This window comes from Salvia splendens, chromosome 11 (genome assembly GCF_004379255.2).
Source record: "Salvia splendens isolate huo1 chromosome 11, SspV2, whole genome shotgun sequence".
NCBI classification, from domain to species: Eukaryota; Viridiplantae; Streptophyta; class Magnoliopsida; order Lamiales; family Lamiaceae; genus Salvia; species Salvia splendens.
In genome coordinates, this window is record NC_056042.1 from 1,177,625 (window position 1) to 1,199,739 (window position 22,115).

Consider the following 22,115-nt stretch of genomic DNA (forward strand, 5'->3'; position numbering starts at 1 on the left):
AGAATTAATGTATTTAATTAATATATTAGATTAAGTTAAGAGGTCATTTATTAAGTAATGTCTCGTTACACTTCAAATTCTACTTTAATTACACTAAAAAATCAATCCGAAATTTACGGACTAAAATGAAAAGTGCAAGTAACATGGGACGGATGGAGTACACTAATTCTGCATTTAAATAAATATCTAATGAAATAATTTTTCATTTAATTGTTGCTAGTGATATAAAATTACAGTATTTCATATTCCAACTTGTTTTGGAACTGCACCTTTTTTCAGTTCAGATTTAGCCATGAAGATTTTTATTTTTAGGTTCAAATTTTCATATATTTCTCAACATTTCGGATTTCAGATCGAGCCAAATTCTGATCCAAAATCCGAATTTCATATCCCTAGTCAAAAACTGAAGAAGCTATTCAAAATGCAAGTCAGAAAACACGATTATCTGAAAAGCAAAACATAAAAATGAATCAACACATTGAAAGACCAAAGATATACACGATTTTAACTTTTTAAGCATCAAAACGACAAAAATATACCATCGTTTGGAGAAATGTGATGCAGAAATGTCGAACATTTTACGTTGCCCTGAATACGCTCAATCAATCCATGCAGCAATTATTATGTATCCGAAACATTACAGGACTCTCGCGAAACTTGCAATCACCAATGTAGCATGTATCCAAAATCTGCTATTTGCAGAGTACAAGAAAAGAACGTCCCATTGTACTATGACTTGACCTGGTGGGGACACACATGAAGCTAAATCATCTCGAGGGTTGTCTACTTCCTAGCGCTTTGATCTTTGTTGAGATCGTGAAGGTTCAGCAACAGCTCATCGGAGTTCAGGTACACCTTGTTGGTTGAAGTGGCGACAGTGTGTGAGATATCCTTGGATGCTTCAATTCTCCTCAGCGTGATAAAAGCCGGATTGTTGGCAATAGCTTGACCAATCAATTGAGCACTCTTAGCTTCTCCCTGGAGACAAGAATGAGGTAAAGTTCAAATGAATCCCAAAAGACCCCGACCGTATGTATAGAGTGTGGTATACTGAACCGACAAGATTCCGGAAAATAAGTATGATTGCTCAGAAATACCAGTTAGGAGGAGGAATTTACCTGAGCTCTAATAATAGCACTTTGTTTGTCTTGCTCAGCCTTTTCAACCACAAATTTAGCCCTCTCGGCTTCTTGTGCAGCTACCTGTTTAGCTTCAATGGCAGCAGTGAATTCCCTTCCAAAGGTTAGGCTAGTGATTGACACATCATCCAGTGCCATGTTGAAGTTGGCAGCTCTCTCTGTTAAGATTTTCCGTATTTCCCTACTTACATTCTACACCAAGTAAATTACTATCAGTACAGCAAAAAAGGGCTGATATTGCATACAGAATGCATAATATATAAACTTAATACTACTCCTCAATTTAAGATCGCCTTACTCTACCTCTCTCTGGGTTATAAGCTGGCTAGCATTGTATTGGGCAACCACAGCTTTCAGAGTCTCGTGAATAATTGAAGGCAGGACCCTTTCATTGTAATTCTCACCAAGGGTCCGGTAAATGGTTGGCAATTGATCAGCCACCGGACGGGTGAGAACTCGAAGACCAATCTTGACCTGTGGCAAGCATATAGAGAACCAATTAGATGTTCAATTCTCTCATAGTGCAAGAAATTAAACGACATTCTAAGCACACCACGGTTATCGCAAGAAACACCTCAGATGGTAATGAGGTACAGGACGAAAGTATGGAGAGCAACTAGAAATTTGGAACCAAACATGCGGTGAGGGCATAATAACATGCTACAAAATTCATCAGTCGCTTGCACTCCATCCTTTCAACAAAAGTAGGTGGTTGCAGAGTGACATGGATATTAACTGATGGTGGCTTATAGCTAAAAATATTGTCTATAGTTTGTTCGGATGGTACCAAGGTAGATAGAGAAAATGACACTTTCTCTAGCTTCAAAAAAGTGATGAGTGGCAGAGCCACAATAGATTATTTGAAAACATGCAGGCAGAGTAGAAGGGCTAGGGTGGGTGGTGTCAATAAAAAATGAGAATTAACATGCACACACCAGCAAAGAGAGAATAAGGATTACCATCTGAAGATCACGACTGCCAGATGTGCTCTCCACTAGATGAGGTCGTGCCCTGACATCATAGATCACTGGCCTTTCAAACCATGGGGCCAGTATGTGTGTCCCTTCCGGATAGACCTATAAGTCATTTATTAAAAACAAAAACATAATCAGAAATATTCCTATTTGGTTGGAGGAGACATAGCTGACCGCACCATTACAAAGCCAAATATATTTAAGAGCACAAGAGTTAAAACCAAATTCAGATTAAGAGAAATGAGACATGCACCAAGGCATCATTTCCTAGCATTGAAAAATTAAATAGGGAGCATAATCTTATAAAAAAGAGCATTTAGAGTCAAGTCTGACATAGATTAAGGCAACAAAACCTTATCCTTCACCCCCAAGATGCGGTTGAAAACAATAGCACGGTGCCCTCCCTCGACATTGTAGAGACTGTTACTAAGTCCGTATATAGTAAGCCCAGCAATAGCCCCAAACGAAATTAGCTTGGAGGCCCCACTCCCGCTAGGCATCTTGGGTACATTGACATTTTTGAAATTCATCTTTTAATCTGCCACATATTAAAGAGAGACGTCATCAATTAATTTTCCATGTAATAAGCGAGGATCAAATCCAGGCAAAAAGTCATATCTGACCAAACCATCAGTTTTGCCGACTGTGTTACATATAAGCTACATAACAATCATTAAATAATTGCCATAAATTATAGTACCACATTACTTTAGGGAACATTATTTCAAGGTTCCAGTAGCCAATAAACGGGAGTTAAGAATCAAAGATCTTTCACGCTTATACTGAAAACCGAGTACTACTGATCCAGAGAAGGAGGAAATGAGCTATGAATCGTACATTAACCACCCAAAAAAACGCAAGCATAAAAAAAAATCCAGGAAACAAATACCTCAATTTTGAGCTAAAAAATGAAAGCAAACAACGCTCAGAGGCTGGTTCACGAGGAGCCAGATGAGTAACAATACTAAAATACAAGAGAGGCGAGCATACGCGCTCACACACCTCAAAAATGAAATTGCACCAGAAATTCCTCCCCTAAGATGTTGAAATTCGAAAATGAAGTAGCAGAGATTACTCATTCAATGACAGATATATTCAAACGAGTAAATTCAAACCCAAACCATGTGGAAACACATCAACCGTTTAATACACAATAAAAGCACAAAACAGAGTGTTGATAGAAGGAGTAGCAGCAGATCTACATACCTTGATCAAGAAAACGAAATGTAATGCGCGGAGAGAAGCGAGAAATGAAGAAAATGTGAGAAGGGTTTTAGAGTGAGAGAGAGGGAGCTTGGAGAAGGGGTTAGGGTTTTTATTCTCTAATTTCTATTTCTGGTAATTTTCATTTTTCTTTTTTCTTAGTCTGTTCCTATCCTTTATTTTCTGTTTTGGGCTTAAACCCATTTAATATCCTTAAAGATAAATTGGGCTGAAACCCATTTAATATGTACTATCTTATTGGGCCTAATGGTTGACAATCATGTTTATTTGATTAATTTTTTATTAGTCTTATGATTCTAAAATTATTAAAAAAATAGTACTATGAATTTGTTGTCATGACAAATGTTTTTGGTAGTATGGAGGGTATATAATATGTAGACATGCCCACCGGTTCCGGTTCCGGCGGTTAACCGCCGAACCGGAACCGGCGGTTCCGGAACCGGAACCGGAACCGGCGCAATATTCCCGAACCGGAACCGGCGCAATTCGGTTCGCGGTCCGGTTCAGGTTCAAGATATTTCGAACCGGAACCGTCACCGAACCGGCGGTTCGGGACGGTTCGGAACCGGCGGTTAACCGTGGAACCGCCGGTTCCGGCGCTGAAATCGAGGCAGGTGGATGAGGGCCGGTTCCGGCGCTGAAAAACGGTCGAAACCGCCGGTTTTTCGGCGGTTAACCGGCGGTTAACCGCCGGTTTAGTGACTTTCGAGGCGGCGCGGATCACGAGGCGACAATGGAGCAGCTTTTGCAGACGGTTCGTTGACCGAACCGGCGGTTTTATTTCGGAAACCGGCGGTTTTGGCCCGGAAACCGGCGGTTCCGCCGGTTCCGGCGGTTTTCCGCCAAAACCGCCGGTTTTGTGAAAATTCAAATTTTTTTTTTTTTTTTAAATTTCAAATTCGAATTCTTCCATTTTCCCCCTCATTTTTTTCTATAAATACCCCCCTCTATCCTCATTTACATTCACCCCACTCTTGTGTTAATAAGAGTTTCTCTCTTCAATCTCTCAATTCTCTCTCTTTGTCTCCAATTTCTCATTTGTGCTATTGTGCTTCCATTTAATTACGCAATTGCTACTCTTATTACGCATTGTTATACACTTATACAGTTATACTTGTTCCCGTAGTTCTATAAGTTGTCTTTCTTTCTCAATTACTAAAACAAAAAAAAATATATTATTCCATATTTCTACATTTCTACATACCATTCCAATATGTCTTCATCCCGAGAAGGTCGTGTTGATAAGGGAAAGGGAAAGGCCAAGAGGCCATCTCGGAGATCCGTTATTGATGAAATTTCTCAAATGAACATGGATGAGTGGCAGGTTAATATTTATTATCTACTAATTTCATTAATTTTGAATTACATTTCATTATTGTTCATAATTTTATTTTGTATTTACAATACAAATATTATTTTGTAGGCTCGAGAAGAGCAAGATGTGGCACATGCTATTGCTCTCTCTCGCTCTCAATACCAAGGCGATGCTTATGTTGGTACCGGTAGTGGTGCTCCCGGTCGCGGTGCCTATTCCCAACAAAGTCCAACCCCCGTGAATGTTGATGAAGACGATGATGATGATGATGATGACGACGAGGAGGAGGGGGAGGAGGTAGAAGAGGTTCAAGAAATGCCACCCCCACCACCACCAAGGAGTCGGCGTGGTCGTGGTGGTCGTGGACGTGGACAACCTCCTCAACCTCCTAGACCAGCTGAAAGGTCTTTAACCTCAAACATCTTCGTGAAACATTTCAAGAGGGTACAAGATAGTAACGATCCAAACACTTATAATGTGTATTGCAACTATTGCGAAAACGTATACACATTCCGAAAGGGTGGAGGGTACGGTACATTTACCCGTCACCTGGAGAAAGCGCATCCGGTCGAGTTTGGTATCGCTCCAACCCAAACTCAACTCAACTTTCAACATGGAGTCGGAAGTGGGACGACGGGTTCATCCCAAACATCAGGTATGTGTAGCAATACTCTTTTGAAATATGATCACAAAAATGCTCTTAATGTGATGTCTAGATTTGCCGTTATGAAACATTTTCCATTCAATGCTTTTGATAACGATGCTTTTGAGTCGAGTATGCGGCAAGTATATAATGCCGCTGCAAGAAAATTGAGTCGAACTTCAATGACGCGAGCCGTTGTTCGACAATGCATGGAAAAGAAGGCGCAACTTAGCCGCATCCTGAATGATCTATGAAATCTTACCTTGGAATCAACCTTTTTTTCTTGCAAAATGTTGCCCATTTTCTAAGCAAACACATATCAGCACGCTATATACACATTGCTGCATTTCTAATAGGGGCAATTTGATCTATTAGTACTAATTTTTTCCATGCTAGATGCTTGAATAATATTCTGACTATGTGTGTTCGAGATGCATTGATTGCTTTGGAAGATCAAATTGCCCCTATTAGAAATGTAGCAATGTGTATATAGCGTGTTGATATGTGTTTGCTTAGAAAATGGGCAACATTTTGCAAGAAAAAAGGGTTGATCCCAAGGTAAGAGAACTACGTGGGCTTTGATTCCTCAATAAAATTGTGGATACGTAGGCAACTCAACTTAAATTTGAAAAGTTTAACTTTGAAAGTTTAAGTTGATCTCAAGCCCTTTTCAATTTTTCCTTTTTCCCCCCCATTTCATTTTTTTTTAAATTTACCTTCCGAGTCCGACGAGGCGACGAGCCGACGCCCGACGACACTTGTAAATTATATTACATTGTTGTATGTTGTTGTATTGTATACTTATGTATTGTAAATTGTAATGTATCGTTGTCCGTTACAACTTACAACTCAAAATCAATAAAATTTATTTCATTTTCTCCTTATTCGTCTTATTTGTGCTTGAATTATGCATTGTCTTGTTCCGATTTGTTGTATAAAGCCAAATTTCAAATTTAAAAAAAAAAAAAAAAAAAAAAAAAATTTATTGAACCGGCGAAACCGCCGGTTCAATAACCGGAACCGCCAAAACCGCCGGAAAACCGGCGGTTCCGAACCGGAACCGGAACCGCCCGGTTTTCGAACCGGAACCGGAACCGTGAAATAGCCTCACGGTCCGGTTCCGGTTCCGCTTCCGCCAAAACCGGAACCGGCGGTTCCGAACCGGAACCGCCGGTTTTCGAACCGTGGGCATCTCTAATAATATGATATCGAAAAATTATATGCGAATTTAATCGGTATTGAATTACACGATGGCGTGCTGTTCTTATAAAAAGTGATGTCATTTTGTTGACAAAACACCAACAATGTATGCATGTAGATCGATTTTTTTTTATTGTGGAATAATTGAGGAAAAAATTTAACTTCATAAATTTCTTGATTGATTTTTAAAATTATGGGATTGATCATAATTATGGGCAGTGACGGACACAGTAAGAGGGAGGGGAGGGGAGGGCTTAAGCACATGCCAACATTTTTTTTTTGCCTTGTTTCTACTTCAATTTTTTTAAAAAATTTCTAAAGCAAGCTTCAGCCCTTGCCAAGATAATGCCCTTGAAGACTAAATCTACAAAAATTTAATGGTAGAGAGGGCTAAATTAAACCTGGAAATTGAAAAATTGCAGAAGAAAATATTGAGGAAAAATGGCCGTCCAATTTCTGAAAGATGAAGGAAGAAGGAAGAAGGAAGAAGATAACATTTAATATTATATTATTATATTATACAGTTGCTTTATTGAATGTTGCGCCTATTACGTTTATTGACTTTAAAAATTACAGTATTAGTTAATTCACTAAAAATCCATAATTTGATAGTATTAAAAATTAATAATAATTGACTAAAAAGAAAAAAAAACAATTGAGGTCGACCGAAAAAGTTATTAGTGGCTTAACTTATTCCTATATAATCAGTAAAATTTATCATGGACCAATTTTAATTTTTAAGTTCAATTTTTTCTTCTTTATTTTTTTATTTCAATTATGTAAATGTCTATATTTTATAGTAATTCTTTATATTTACTTTATTATGAAAAATTGAGAATAAAATATAAAAAATATGATTGGATGTGTAGTTAGTATAATTCATATATATAAAGTTATCTGATTTATTAAAAAATAGATTGCTTTTCTTGACTTTTAAAATATTTGGGTTAAAATTTTTATTCTAAGTTTGAATTTAAGTTTTTCAAAGTTAGAAGTTGATTCAAATAACATTTACGCTCTTTAAAAAGTACTCTCTCCGTCCAATTCAAGATGTCCATATTTCCCTTTTAGTTTGTCTCATTTAAGATGTCCACTTTTTATATTTTGAATTAAATTCCTCTCTCCTCTCTCATCATTAAAATGTTCAATCACTTTTCCACTCTAGCCTATCACAAATAACTATTCCACCTAAAATTCTGTGTCACTCAAGAATATGATCATCTTGAATGGGACGGAGGGAGTAGTATAATTTAATTTGTGAGAACACTCAGTACTCAATATTCACCGTTTTAGTAAAAATAAATACAAATATAATATGAACTGCGCTAATTTTTTGATGATATACTTTTTTTGTCCTGCTATAAAGTGAAGTTTTCTTTTAGACATGAGATTTTATGTAGTGTTTTTTTAGTCTTAAGTAAGGAAAGAAAAAAGAATAGATGATGATGTTTCTAATCAAAGAAATGGATCAGTATAAGTGGGCGTCTCAAAAAGAAAACGAGTCTCCTTAAGTGGATGGGGAATATTACTTTTTAATATTATATAATGAAGTCATTGCTAAGAAATTTTTCTGCGTCCGCCACTGATTATGGGATAAGCGTAACATACCAAATTGATGATTTATTTTATCCGCATTGAACCTTACTAAAATTATGTCTATTCCTCACCCTTTTCTATATATCAAAATTTTAAAAATAATGATATTTAGCAAACTATTTATGTTTCATCATAATAAAAACATAAACTAATCTAAGGGGAAGTTCGGTTGGCTAAATTAAATCTCATGATTAAATATGTATCATGTTTGGTTCATAAGATTGAACCCTTCAATTTCTAGATGGATAGTCTCATGATAATTAGTCATAGGCCCCTCTAACTAAAATAATCCCACAATTTAATCTTAGATGGATAGTCTCATGATATTAGTCATGACAACCGAACGCCACCTAAATATATTATTAAGTTATTTACACTTAACTATTCAATATTAGTATGACAAAAACTTTAAGTTGTGGCACGGTGGGTTCGTACCCGAGACCTTTAGGCTCGGGCCACAAGCTAAGAGCATCTCCAATGGTTCTGGACATGCAATAGCCCTCTCATAGCCTTCCCACTGCCACATCATCTGCACTAAAATCCTCCTGCCACATCATCTGGACATGCAATAGCCCTCTCATAGCCTATCCACATCACTAATAACAAGTATAATTTAATTTACAGACGTAGCAACATACGGAATTTAATTTACGAGACAAATACGGAAAAATTGAATAATACTATTAAAATTTTAAAAAGTACAATAATATAAAAAAGTACATTAATTTTTAAAAAAATACAAAAATTTAAAAGTACGTTTAAAAAAATTACATAATTTAAAATAAAACTAACGTCTTGCAATCATCCGCGCCCACAACTCTTCAATTAAATCCTTTTGGTTGGCGTTAAAACGCGGCTCCTCTGCGAAGTAATCTGTGAACAGGCGTTGATGTGCAGCTACATGATCACGATTAACCACTTGTCGACGGTGGACAACTGGTCGTGGGCGAGGTACCGCCGGCTGCATATAACTCTCCAACCATCGATCAACCTCACCGTTCGTATAGGCATCTAGCTCTTCGTTCATCATACGCTCGTACTCATCAGCATCCCCACCACTACCACCACCACCGGCATTACTCATTTCTCGTTGTTGATCTTGTACAGAAATTAAGATAGAGAGAGTACTCGTTAATACAAGTGGTGCGAATGAAAATGACATCCAAAGCGCGTATATATAGTGTTTCGAATTAAAAAAATAAAATTCTGACGCCGATTCGGGGCCTACAATGGCGCCGTGAGAATCGACGTCAGAATCGGCGTCATACCAAGAATCGGCATAGGCACGCCGATTTTGACGCCGGCTGCAATGGTTCGGCGTCAGCACCGGCGTCCGCGAAAAATCGGCGTGCCTACGCTGACGCCGCCATTGGAGATGCTCTAATAGAGTATTTCTTCATGCCTTGTGCACAAAGCTTTCTTCTACATGTATGAAGAATAAACACCATCACAAACACTTCAAAATTACAAATTCAATCTAATCAATCCAGGAATTCACTCGACAAAACGAATAATTCAAACAAAAACTTCCGATTTCGTGAAAAAATTGAAGAATGAGCCGCGGGAGTGGAGGTGGATACGATCGACACATTACGATCTTCTCTCCGGAAGGCCGGCTTTATCAAGTCGGTAAGCATTCCACTTCAATGAAATGTGTTTTCTCAATTTCCACAACCGGAGGCCCTAATTTTAGCTCAGCTGTGGCTGTGGTTCCATTTCTCGGCGGATTCTTATAATTTAGGGTTTATGAGCTTCTGTTGCCCTAATTTGTGCAGAATATGCCTTCAAGGCCGTTAAGGCCGCCGGAGTCACCTCGATCGGCGTCCGCGGGAAGGACTCAGTGTGTGTTGTTACTCAGAAGAAAGTGCCGGTGGGGATTTTTAGTCTGTGATGGTTTGTTTTTGTATTTAGATTATTTTTGTTGTGGAGTTTTTTTATATTGAATTTTGTGTGAACAGGACAAGCTCTTAGATCAGACTAGCGTCACGCTTTTGTTTCCTATTACTAAGTACCTTGGTTTATTGGCTACTGGAATCACAGGTAATTGTTTCATTAGCTGCGATGGTGCATGTATTCATTATGTATTTGCTAAGAAATGAGAATATTCTGTGTAAGTTGAGCTGTTATTAGTAATTTTTTTCTGGTGAAGAAGATTTGATTTTCTAATGCAGTTCAAAAGGTTTGAGTGTCTGTTTAGGCTCTAGGTGATACCTTATACATATGCAAGGTATTGGATTAATTGAAATTTGGCGGTTGAGAATAGTTTTTCGTGTGTTAGTGAAGTCTTTGATTAAGCGTAAATTTACATGCTTGTGGTGAAAACGATATTTAGAGAATGGGAGAATGCAGATTTACTTTCCTCGACATTTATTTGTTGAAAATTGGTTTCAATTTGTTCCTGTTGTGTATAGCTGATGCAAGGGCTTTGGTGCAACAAGCAAGGAATGAGGCTGCCGAGTTTCGCTTTAGATATGGTTATGAAATGCCAGTTGATGTATTGGCACGCTGGTATGGTAGTTCACAATTAGTGTTACTTAAAGTATCCTTGGTTTTTCGTTTGCCCTTTTATTTCCATTATAGTATAGTTTCTTCTGCCACCAAATATTTGGTCTGAGTCCTGACTCAAGTGACTAATATGGAATAGTTTTCACATGGTTTTTTTTGGATTTAGTTTTGTGAATGCAAAGTAGTAGTGATTTGAAAACCGTACAAATATGGTTGTAATATTCCTTTTTGCTTTCAAGATTGTTTGATTACGTGCTAGTGCTAATGTCAACTCCCAGTAGTAATACTAGCTGCCTGATGCAATGTAGGATTGCAGACAAGTCTCAGGTATACACCCAGCATGCCTACATGAGACCACTTGGTGTAGGTCTGTTGCTCGTCTCATCCTCAACGAGCCTTTCTTGTGTTTGTTCTTCATATTATATAATTTATATGTTTCTCTGCACTAATTTCGTTCTTTTTTGTGTAAAGTTGCCATGATATTGGGTATCGATGAAGAGAAAGGTCCTCAGCTTTTCAAGTGTGATCCCGCTGGTCACTTTTTTGGTCATAAGGTAGTTAGGAAGTTCCTGTCCCTGCATCTGTTCCCAACTTTTAAATCTTTCATTTTCTGATTGCTGATATTTCTGTCTCAAATTCAGATGTTTTGTTGTGTTTCCTTCACTTTTTTGTAATTTCTGCACAAATTCCCTAGACTTTTTAATGAGAAGTTTGTAGCTCATTTTTCTGATTAAGATAAATAATGTAATTTATTTTCTGATAGGCAACAAGTGCTGGAGGGAAAGAGCAAGAGGCTATTAACTTCTTAGAAAAGAAGATGAAAAATGACCCTGAGTTCACCTATGAGGAAACTGTGCAGGTAAAAAAATAGTGTTACATTTGACATCATTTTATTTGATAGTATTAGTTTTATTTGAATGTTAACAAAGAATTTTATTTTGCTCTTGTAACTATCCAAACTATTCCAAGGTTGAGACAAAATGAATTTTCAACTTTTCCATTTCAGACTGCCATTTCAGCTCTACAATCTGTACTACAGGAGGATTTCAAGGCCAGTGAAATCGAGGTAATCTTTTAGTTGTGTACGGCATGTTTGAATTCTTGAAAATGACTTTTAATACTCCGCATTATAACTTTTGCAGGTTGGTGTTGTGAGGAAAGAGGATCAAGTATTCAAAGTTCTCTCGACCGACGAAATCGACGAGCACCTGACCGCAATCAGTGAGCGCGACTAATCTGATCTAGTTTGGCAAATTGTGCGGTGGTCAGATTTCATAAACTATGTCTGATGATTGATAGTAGTTCAACTTTATTCATATCATTTTATGGCCAATGTTTCAACTTTATAATTAACAGTATATTTCAGTCTCAATGACATTATTGTTCCATCTCGTGCTTATAATTATGAAATGTCAATAATCAAAGATAGTTTTTATATTTCATGACATTTCCTTGTCATGGATAAACCTCTATGAGAGACCTCATACCGATGCTTCGAGTAATCTTGTAGCCAGTATATCCAGCACTGGTGAACACCGCTGCCCATTCTCTCTCGTCCCGTTCTTTCCCATTGAGATATGTCATCATTGCGAGGTCGTAGAGGAGTTGATCCTCCATGGCCTTATCTCCACCTCCATGGTTGTTCAGAACCATGTCGATAATCATCACCTTCCCGCCTCTCTCGTTGCTGCTGCTGCCTATTGCTTCTCTGCATTTCTTCAGTATTTTTACGCTGTCTTCGTCGTCCCAGTCGTGCAGTATAGACTGATTTCCGTTTGTAAAGAGGAGAAGATGATTTTAGATGTTGTGTGATTTTGTCAAAATGATGAAATCACAGCCATACCTTGAGCAGGACAAGATCAGCTTGGGGGATGGCCTCGAACATATCTCCCTCAACGTAGGTCAAGTTGTCTTTCCCTTTCAAGCCGGCGATAACATGTGGAAGATTGAGCACCACACATGCAATTTCCGGGAACGCCACTGAGATGGCCCTGGCCATCTCCCCAATCCCTCAGGACCACATGGTTCACGAGGCTCGAATCACTAGCCATGGCCTCATTGAACAAGCGGTTGAGCCTCGGCACGCGCTCCGCGTGGTCCCAAAACGTCGTCCCATGGGCCATCTCGTACGGCGAGAGGTGGCGGTCGCCCTTGAGCCACGCGCTCAGATAGTGCCACGGCTCCTGCATCAGGCGATCCGCCACCACGCGACAGGATGGCGTCGCCCAAAAGGGGTTGTGGCTAAGGAGGAGACGCGAGGCCGAGGTGAGCCAATAGCCCTCGTCGCCGTCTGAGATGCCGACTTCAACGAAGAACTCCGAACGGACGAGCATGCGCATGAGGCGATAGAGAGCCCTAGATTTGGCCGGGTTGATGGAGAGGGCCTCATATAGATAAGAAATTGTCATAGGCTCAGGGACAGAACCAGAAATACAAATTAGTCGGTGCTGAAATGTAATAAAATAATAATATTATTAAATTATTTAAAATATTAATAGTAATATTTAAAAATAATTAATATATATATAATTCGATTTGTTGTTTTGTTCAATTATTTAAAGTCGAACCGAACCAAAAGTTAAAATATATCAATCAAATTTAGAAAAACTAATATTATATTTAAAATTTGAAAACAAGTGAGCACGGATATAAAGAAATAAATCAAGTTAAATGATGTATCAAAATCAAAATACATCTATAAAAATATGTATTAGAATCAAAACTAATATAATTGTTGTAAATTAGTTATTTATCTTTTAATTGATTCTACGTTTTTTAAAATAATGAAAAATAATTTTAAATAATGAAATCTATGAAATCGATGAATTAATGAAGATTGTGTGCAAACTAACTATAGTATTTGTACTTGAAATATTTTATCCATGAAATATTAATATTAAGATGAGTTGATTGAAATTATTGTGCTTGCAAACTTTATATTCTTTTAGGAATTATAATTTGGACGATTTGGTGACAAGTGTCTCACTCTTCATGGAAAAAATGAACAAAAAAAGGGATGAAAAAAAAGTAGTAAGTAAATTAAAAGAATAGAGCAAAATTGGTGAAAAAGAATTTCTCGGCTCGACAACATTGTAATTGTTTACCCTTGGGCTTATTTAAAATTTAATACTAGTCCAGCAAATACAATAAAAGTTAAGGCCCAACAGAACTAATAATACTAGAAGCCCATCCAATGATATCTGATATTCCTAGGTTGATTGCGCATTTTAGTGACATTGTGTTTATGAATTTGAAGGTGTAGTTCTAAAAGCCCATCCATTTGAGACTAGTTTTATTTATTTCTAATAGATATAGTGTCATAAATAGTGTGGTTAATAATAGAGTCATTTATAGCATGCACCAACGAGATACACGGTTTACTTTTTGTTTACTTGCCTAATACATTATGCATATTGCCTAGATTACTAGTTCTAGTATAGTAGACGGTGACGGATCCACGATTTTTTTATTTTGGGTTTGACAAATAATTACTTCGACACAAAAGCCTCCAAGTCCAAGTAGTAATTGGCGGGAAGAAGGTAGCTCTAGTAGTGCAAATGTTGGTGAATCCACAATTTCCCAATTTTGGGGTTCAACAAATAATTACAATCACACAAAGCCTTGAAGTCTAAATCCAAGTGGCTAAAGTCTATGAGCTACTGGTTTTCTTCTCTCTCTTACTTTTCTTTATTCTATTTTAGCTTCCCTTCCCTCTTTTTTCATCAAAAATTCATATGACAAAATAAAAGATATTTTCCTCTTGTTTTGATTATTTGGCTAGGAATTGAAGGTTAAACAAGTCATGTTTTTGTATAATTAAAAGGATAAAAATGAACAAATCAGATTTGATAGAATCATATTGGCAAGAAATGTGTTTTCAAATGATTAAGTATACAGCCAAGAGATTCACGTGATTGTGTAGGCAAATTTTGTGGAACATCATTGTTTAAAGGTAAAGTCTTAACCATTTTCTAACGTAATATCAAAAGAAGATAATCAATAGTCAATTAAATTTTAGAAAGTGGTTTAGTGTAATAAATATAGGGTAAGTCTATGTGGCCATATTATGGCCAGCCATAAAACTGGTTTATTAGGAAAAAACCGGTTTAATAATAACTTCCGGTTCAATAGGAAAGTTTTCGGTACGTCAACGATATCAAATATCCTAATCTTCGGTGTATACTGTATATGCGGTATACCACAGTATACCGAATCTTCGGGATAATATATATAAATTTAAAATATTTAATATATTTCTATGTTGCTATTATTTTACTTTACTTTCATTTGGCACATAATATTAGTAGTTAGCTTATGATGGTTTCATCAAGTTTAAGTTTAATCATTCCATCCTCATAGTTAATTAGGTGGTGTCGATATATGGATTTTACACTTCATATATTTATTTTGGTTTGGTTGTTTCATAGTATTTGCCATTGTGATTATGCTCGACCATTAATAAAGATTGTCAAATGCAGGACGACATCTTCAAAGATTTATTGTGGGATTGTGAGTATGAAGACAACAAGGTTGCGAGAAATGAAGATAGTGTTGATCACTTGAAATGTTATTTTAAATATTTTGGGTATAGGTTTGGTTGTTTTGGATTATTGAAAATTTTTTTTGGACTTTTTTTAAATAGTTAAACACTTGGAAATGTTATTTTTTATATTTCGGATATAAAATTATAATAGATTTTTTTATAACAGGTATAATGGTATTACGGTATGACGTACTGTATTTAGGTATACCGTAAAAGTATGGTATGCCGTAATACGGTATGGTATACCGCAATAACTGTATGATAATGATATTGAAAATTATCATACCAAATTTTCGGTATACTTATCGGTATGGAATTTTATAATACCGCTATTTTCGGTACGATATGCGGTAGACACTCTCGGTACGATATATCGTACCGATCCACCCCTAGGAAATAGTATGTTTGGCCATGAGATATGTATGCTCCCATTCTTGCTATATAGAAAAGCAAAAAAAAAAATCAAATGAATGGCACTCCTTTCGTTCCCTTAGTTGAGTCATTTTTCTATTTCAGGAGATTCCCCCATAGTTGAATTATTCCATATATACTTACCTTTTTCTCTTTCTTACTTTATTTTCTCTTACTTTACTTTACTCCCTCTTACTTTTTTTTATACTTTATTTACTTTTTACTTTATTCTCTCTACTCGTTCGCTCTCTTACTTTTTTATCTATTTATTTAACACACTCAACATATTTTTATTAAATTTCGTGCCGAAAAGTTTCACCTCAACTATGAGGGAATGGAGGGAATACTAATTCTTTCCCTGTGAGACCTTTGATTCCAAGAAGAGACAAGGATATACAGTCTTTGAAAACACTTTTTTTTTTATTTAGTCTTGTGAATAGTTTTACACACATACATATATATAGTCTCGATTCGAGCAGTACCTTCATAGACGAGGCCAATCGCGCTCCTAACCTAGTCTTGAGACGCCGACCAAGCATTAGCTGCAACCCAGTCGAACGCGATAGGGCTTAGAAAAGCGTCAGGAATGCCGAAAGAATCCACCAAGGCGAGAGCGTGTGGCCGGATTTCACTGCAAAGGTTCGCAACTTCTTTCCTCACAACTGCAGCATTCTCCGTTGTTAAGTAGCCATACCGGAGAAACGCAGGATCTTCGTCCAAAGTGACCAGAACGTACATAGACCTTACTAGGCTTAACACATTCTGCATTGTTTACGAACGCTTCAGGATTCATGCAGATTGAATGTTAAACTTAGATGACGTACCTTCAAGGATGCGTCTGACGCACTGTTCTCAGCTTCCACGAAAGTCTGCAAGATTGCGAGGTCAGTGAAGGCTCTGCCCAGATCTTCAGCGAGCTGATAACTCTGCAGAAGAAAGGTATACGCTACGGGTTAGAAACAGGATTGGAACTCGAGATGATGCAGTATTACCGCGTTGAATGCGGACTCTTTGCTTTCTCCCTGAGCTTGGTATTTGGAGACTTCAGCAGCAAACCTGTTTAATAGGTCTCTTTCTCTCAGGCAGAAGATATCATTCTGTTACAGATGAAAAGTTAAAACTCTGAAATGCTTCAAAATAAAGGAAACAGCTCAACTACAATGTGACAACCGAAAAAGGAAAACGACTCAACTATTATGGTGGGACAAGGGAGTAATCTATTTAAAGCAAGATCTCTATACCTGAAACTGCGAGCTATGCACTATGGAAGACGAAAGTTGCGAGGGAATTGTAGGGCTAGGTTTGTTCATGTGTTCGAGACCTAACTCTTTGAACGGTTTGTTTTTCCTTTTAGTTGCGACATACTCTGCTAACAGTGCCTTGCTAACCTGCGCGAAGTGATATATATCTTTCCTCAGTTGTCTGAACTTTGTTGATGAGTTTCATCCGAACAAGTCATAAACACTATCACTAACGAGTGAACTACACATACCTGCTGCATAAGGACATTGTTGTCACCCTCGAAAGTAGATTGCACGTCATATTCAGCTTTCAGCTGACCAATACGGTTTTCTGTCTTCAACCCTTGCCCTCCACACGCCTCCCGGCACTCCTGAAGAGTTCGCATGTTGTGCCACGTGAGTGCTGCCTTGAGGCCACTTGAAACTACATGGAGTGTTTTGATCAACTGTGGAGTCCTCCGAACATACAGCAGTTTCAGGTAGTTGCCAGCGAAGCTCATGGCATATCTGCAGCACACAAAAGGCAGAGATTGTTTTGGAAAACGCATATTGGTTCGCAAGAGGAAGTAATCCTGCATATGTAAATGCTTACGTCTTTGCCAGCAGAGGCAGAAGGCGGCGCTGATGGCTAGGGTAGTCGAGCAAAAGAACTTCAGCGCCATTCGGTGTAATTGAAAATGCTCTCCTTGTCAATGAATATCTTATGGCAATAGCTAAACTCATCTGTTGAAAGAAATCAAAGTCATCAAATTACTGAAGAAATAGGTGCAAACTGGAACAAAAATCAAACTCCTTATACAAGTCACCTTTGCCATGTAAACGGCACTAACTGCTATTGTAACACGCCCGGATGTCAAAGGGGCCATGAACGCACCAAACCTCTGCATGTATTAATGCTCGTTAATATAGCACTTTCGTTTCACGTGTTTTACTCGAAAAAAATTATCAAGATCGCCACAGAACACTACTAAAAGCAAAGTGAATGTCAGTGAAAGATTCAGCACTGCCAACAATTACAAAGAAGAGGTTCGATGCGGGCACGGACTGTCCTTTTAAAGAAGATCAAGAACACGTTCTCATTTAAACTTTCAAAGTAGTAAACATTAGCTTATGGTATTTAGACTGAAGCTGACATAAAATGGACTTATCGACCCTAACCTGGTCAGCGTCCTTTATCGCGCTCAGATATTTTCCATCCGAAGAAACATCAGCAACGGAGTTCAATATATTCTCTCTGGGTATGCGAACGTTATCAAACCTGAAGATACAGAACACCAAGGTCTGAGACAAAAATAACTAGGGGACGAGAAAGGGAACATTTATCCAACGGAATCAGAAGGGGCTTCTTTTACCATATTCGACCATTGTCAACACCATTCAAACCAATCTTATGTCCACAATCAGCGATCCGGATATTGGGACAGATATTGCCATCTGCATCTCTAATCTGGGTGATAAACGCATGGACGCCCTCATTCTTGCCCTCAATGTTGAGCTGCGAGAAGACCACTGTGTGCGTTGCGTGCTGTAAAATCATCCAACGAAGACCTTGTTAGGCATAAACAGTGGTATGTTAAAAAGATAGCCTGAATTAGTACGTTAGCTGCTCCACCGATCCAGTATTTCTGAGCTGATTCGCAGGGAGTGTTGATGATAAACTCTTCAGTTCTAGGATCATACGTGGTTATTGTCTCTATGCCTCGAACCTAAGCACATGGAATCCAAATGCCTCAAGATTTCAAGATAACAATTCAAATTAATAAGCTGCAAATCAATATTCTACAGACATACATTACTTCCATGTCCCAACTCCGTCATTGCAAAGCATCCCTTCATCAAGTAAGTTTCCGTGGCGCGCAGCCACTTATCGTGGTGCCTTTTTGTACCGAAAAACTGGATAGCACCACCCCTAAACCAACAACACTTGCATAAATCTCAAATAATTTTCTCTAATAAATGAACAGATCAATCATAGTAGAATAAAAGAGACATTTAATATACAAAATGAACCATAAAAACATTCCAACAATTCTTCTCCAGAAATCCAAACGAGTTCACCATTGCAACACTAGTTCCCATTTTTCCCTTCTTAAAAGTAGCACTACAAATGTGTCAAGAACAATCAAATCCAGAAAATCTTGAAATTTCTCCCCTTTTTTCATTTCCGGTTTATAAACCAAGGGCTAATCGCCAGTAAAATCACAACTATAAGACATTGTTTTTCCAGACAATACGATGCTAAGTTGGTGCAAACATGTAAAACTTTGGTGATGTAGATGAACAGTGGCACAAACGTATATTGATGTGACAACGCCAAGGACTAAACCACACCGTTTTGAAGCTCATAAACATAAAGTCTTAACTAATAAATTTGGTCGGATGGAACAATTGAGAACTTTTGAAATGACCTATTCTTCTTAATTTTACAAGCAATTAACCCATAAACTAAGATGACTTAATTTGGATTTCACCATTTCACCCAATGCAACTTCAAAAAGCTGAGCTTAGGCCATCCGCAACGCTATATCTTATCCGTCTCATCTCTTCACTATTCATGGGCCCCACTTGGGCTCCACTGTACTTTTCATCTCATCTCTTAACTAAGAGACAACACATGCAACCCTCCATCTCTTAACCATCTCATCCCTTAACTATTCATTCAATTTCATTTTTTATTTTTATTTCCAACAAATTCAATTAATAAAAACACACTTCATTAAATAAAATAAAATTAAAACATAAAATTAAAAAAAAACATAATTAAAATCCTAAAAAAAATTATATAATTTAAAATACAATTTTATAGAAATTATAAAAACTACTCCGCCGGCGAATCATCCCCGAAGGCGGTGGCGGTGCACTCAAGCTACCTGGAGGCGGGATATCAATTTGTCTTGCCATAAACTCAATTCCGGCAAGATGTGTTTGATATTGGGGAAGCATCATGTGGGAAGTGTCAACCATCGTAACGGTCAAGTACATGGACAATAGGGTGTTCGAGCCCGAGACCGTGCCCGTCTGGCTTGATTTGCCTCGGCACTCCTCCCTCTAGCTGCCTTCGCCGCCTTGGTCCCTAGCGGCCGACGGAGCCCACGGGAGGACCCCCCTGCATCTGTGGTCGTGCCATCAACCTCTTGTGAGGCGTTGTCTGACCCGTCCTCACTAGACGAGTATTGGCCACCCGCCGTGTGCTTCGTGCGTTTCGAGCTCGAGCCCGTGCTGGACTGGACACCGCCAGCCCACCTTTCAACGTCTCCGACCGCCTCCCAAACATCGACATGTTTGAATTCTTTGCAGTTGTCGTCAAAAAAGACTCGCAAAACCGCTCTCAGAATGTCGGCTCCACTGTCTCCGCTTTGGTAATTCGCCGTTTCATTCTTGTAGATTCCGCAAAATTTTTTGACATTCCCAGCGAATACCTCGGGGCGGAGGGACGAGCGTATGCATCCACATCAAAATGGGGTGGTTGGTACGCCGTCGGTGTCGACGAGCCTTGGGTGCTCGGCGTCGACGAACCGGAACCACCAAAGACATTGTACATGCCCCCAGTTGCCAAACGTGTTCAAGTCATAGCCGCCGGAGTTTCCGTCGCCGGACCTTTTGAGATGAAAATTGGAGAGGAAGGAGAGATGATTTGAGAATAATAGATGTGTGTTTGTGTGTATAATGAGGATGAAAGATGAGTATTTATAGAGTTAAAAAAAAATACCGTTGAACGGTAAAAAACGGTAACATCACCCTTGTAATTTTTTTTTTATTAAAATCGAATTTAAAAATAATAATAATTTATTGCGTCAGCGTGACGACGCCCACTCGCGAGCCGGCGAGTGGGCGTCAAGCCTAGCGCCAGCGCGCCACGTGGCGATGGCGCGTGGCGGGACGTCTCGCCAGCCCACCCTTCGGGACGAGACGCCCGCCGAGACGAGACCGAGATGGGGGCTGCAACGCCGTCTCGTCTCTCCGAGACGAGATAGAGACAGCAATGAGACGCGTTGCGGATGGCCTTAACTTATAGTTATCATACTTATTTCCTATTTTTCCACCTAAACAGAGCAAAATCAAAAGTCTCATAGATATATACTCATTCACCACAAACGGTGAGCCTACAAAATTTCACCAAAACCAAATCGGAAAAGCAAACAAACATACCACAAAAAGAAGTGAACACCAATTTTAATCGCGAGCGAGTGATCGAAGATCGTGATCACCTCCAACAGAGCCAGCTTCCGCATCTCCGCCTCCGATCCTGTCCCCGTCATCCACCCCTCGAACACGCCGCGATCGAGCAGATACTGAATCCTCTTCATCGTCATCTCCCGCTGCTGCTCCATCGACTGATTGTAATCGGGCGCCACGAAGACCTTCCCGCCCCTCAGCCTCGGGTTGAAGAGCTTGCTCTGCGCCATCAAATTGAACAGCCAGTCGCGCTCCCCCAAATTGTGGCCGTCCATTAGTTTCCGCATCGAGCTCACATCGAACGACGCGGAGGCCTCCGGCGGCGCGTAGCTGAGGCACGGCGCGCGCGATACGGCGGCGCCGGAGGATGAGTCGACGGCGTGATTTTGGAGGTGCCTGGTTAGAATTTGGGTTCTGAAATTAGCATTTTCCATGGTGGTGATGATTGTGATCGGATTGGATTGAAGATTTTGAAGTAAGGAGGTTTATAGTAGTTTCATTTATGGGTAAATTCCACGGATGTACGTCATGGGAGATAATATCCGCCATTTGTACCCGGAAAAAAAATGTTTCCAATGATGGGAAAGACGCGTGAGCCTACCCGGCCGGGTGATTTAAAAGTTAAAATCACCCGACCGGGTGTTCTCTCTGGACTCCTCATGTTTTAAATATTTCACCCGGCCGGGTGTTTGAAACTAGAAATTCACCCGATCGGGTGTTTTCAAACACGCATGAGCTTGATGCGTGTTTAATTAAAACAACATGAGAGTAACGCGTGTTTTGTATACACGCAAGAGACCATCGCGTGTTTGGTTTATCAAAGATGCGAGAGCCTCACGCGTCTTTCCCATCACTGGAAATCTTTTTTTTCCCGGTACAAATGGCGGATATCATCTCCCATGATGTACATACGTCTAATTTAGCCTTTCATTTAGTCGTTTTGTTTCTTTTTTGAAAATATTGGTGGATTTATGTCGTCATCAAATTTTCTTGAAATGTGTAAAAATAATGCATCTAGTTAATTAGTTCTATTTTAAGGCCATCAACCACCAACACACTTCCATATATTCCACAGCTGTATTTCATTTTAAAATTGAAATAACTAGCTTAAATTTACATTTGTCAAATAACTGTATAATTAAATTTTC

At 38.8% G+C, this 22,115-nt stretch overlaps 3 protein-coding genes and 1 pseudogene across 3 annotated transcripts; 1 reads left to right on the forward strand and 3 right to left on the reverse strand.

The window, feature by feature from the left end:
* Positions 1 to 460: 460 nt before the first annotated feature.
* On the reverse strand, positions 461 to 3,451 carry LOC121756242 (prohibitin-1, mitochondrial-like). The gene is made up of 6 exons (XM_042151736.1): positions 3,320 to 3,451; positions 2,467 to 2,651; positions 2,099 to 2,215; positions 1,443 to 1,613; positions 1,119 to 1,331; positions 461 to 978 (listed from the first exon to the last, which is right to left on the reverse strand). Exons 2-6 carry the CDS (start codon positions 2,641 to 2,643, stop codon positions 784 to 786), a joined length of 873 nt encoding a protein of 290 aa, XP_042007670.1. The 5' UTR covers positions 2,644 to 2,651; positions 3,320 to 3,451; the 3' UTR covers positions 461 to 783.
* Positions 3,452 to 9,490: 6,039 nt separating this feature from the next.
* On the forward strand, positions 9,491 to 11,984 carry LOC121756388 (proteasome subunit alpha type-6-like). Its single transcript, XM_042151935.1, has 9 exons — positions 9,491 to 9,720; positions 9,867 to 9,961; positions 10,050 to 10,131; positions 10,503 to 10,599; positions 10,905 to 10,963; positions 11,068 to 11,150; positions 11,360 to 11,455; positions 11,603 to 11,662; positions 11,739 to 11,984. Exons 1-9 carry the CDS (start codon positions 9,645 to 9,647, stop codon positions 11,829 to 11,831), a joined length of 741 nt encoding a protein of 246 aa, XP_042007869.1. The 5' UTR covers positions 9,491 to 9,644; the 3' UTR covers positions 11,832 to 11,984.
* Positions 11,985 to 12,051: 67 nt separating this feature from the next.
* On the reverse strand, positions 12,052 to 13,004 carry LOC121756022 (annotated as a pseudogene).
* Positions 13,005 to 15,944: 2,940 nt separating this feature from the next.
* On the reverse strand, positions 15,945 to 21,441 carry LOC121755586 (acyl-coenzyme A oxidase 3, peroxisomal-like). Its single transcript, XM_042150907.1, has 12 exons — positions 20,941 to 21,441; positions 18,583 to 18,700; positions 18,390 to 18,497; positions 18,144 to 18,316; positions 17,950 to 18,049; positions 17,598 to 17,672; positions 17,384 to 17,514; positions 17,043 to 17,298; positions 16,792 to 16,938; positions 16,543 to 16,647; positions 16,375 to 16,476; positions 15,945 to 16,312 (listed from the first exon to the last, which is right to left on the reverse strand). The coding sequence occupies exons 1-12, from the start codon at positions 21,399 to 21,401 to the stop codon at positions 16,064 to 16,066; spliced, it is 2,025 nt and encodes a 674-aa protein (XP_042006841.1). The 5' UTR covers positions 21,402 to 21,441; the 3' UTR covers positions 15,945 to 16,063.
* Positions 21,442 to 22,115: the final 674 nt, after the last annotated feature.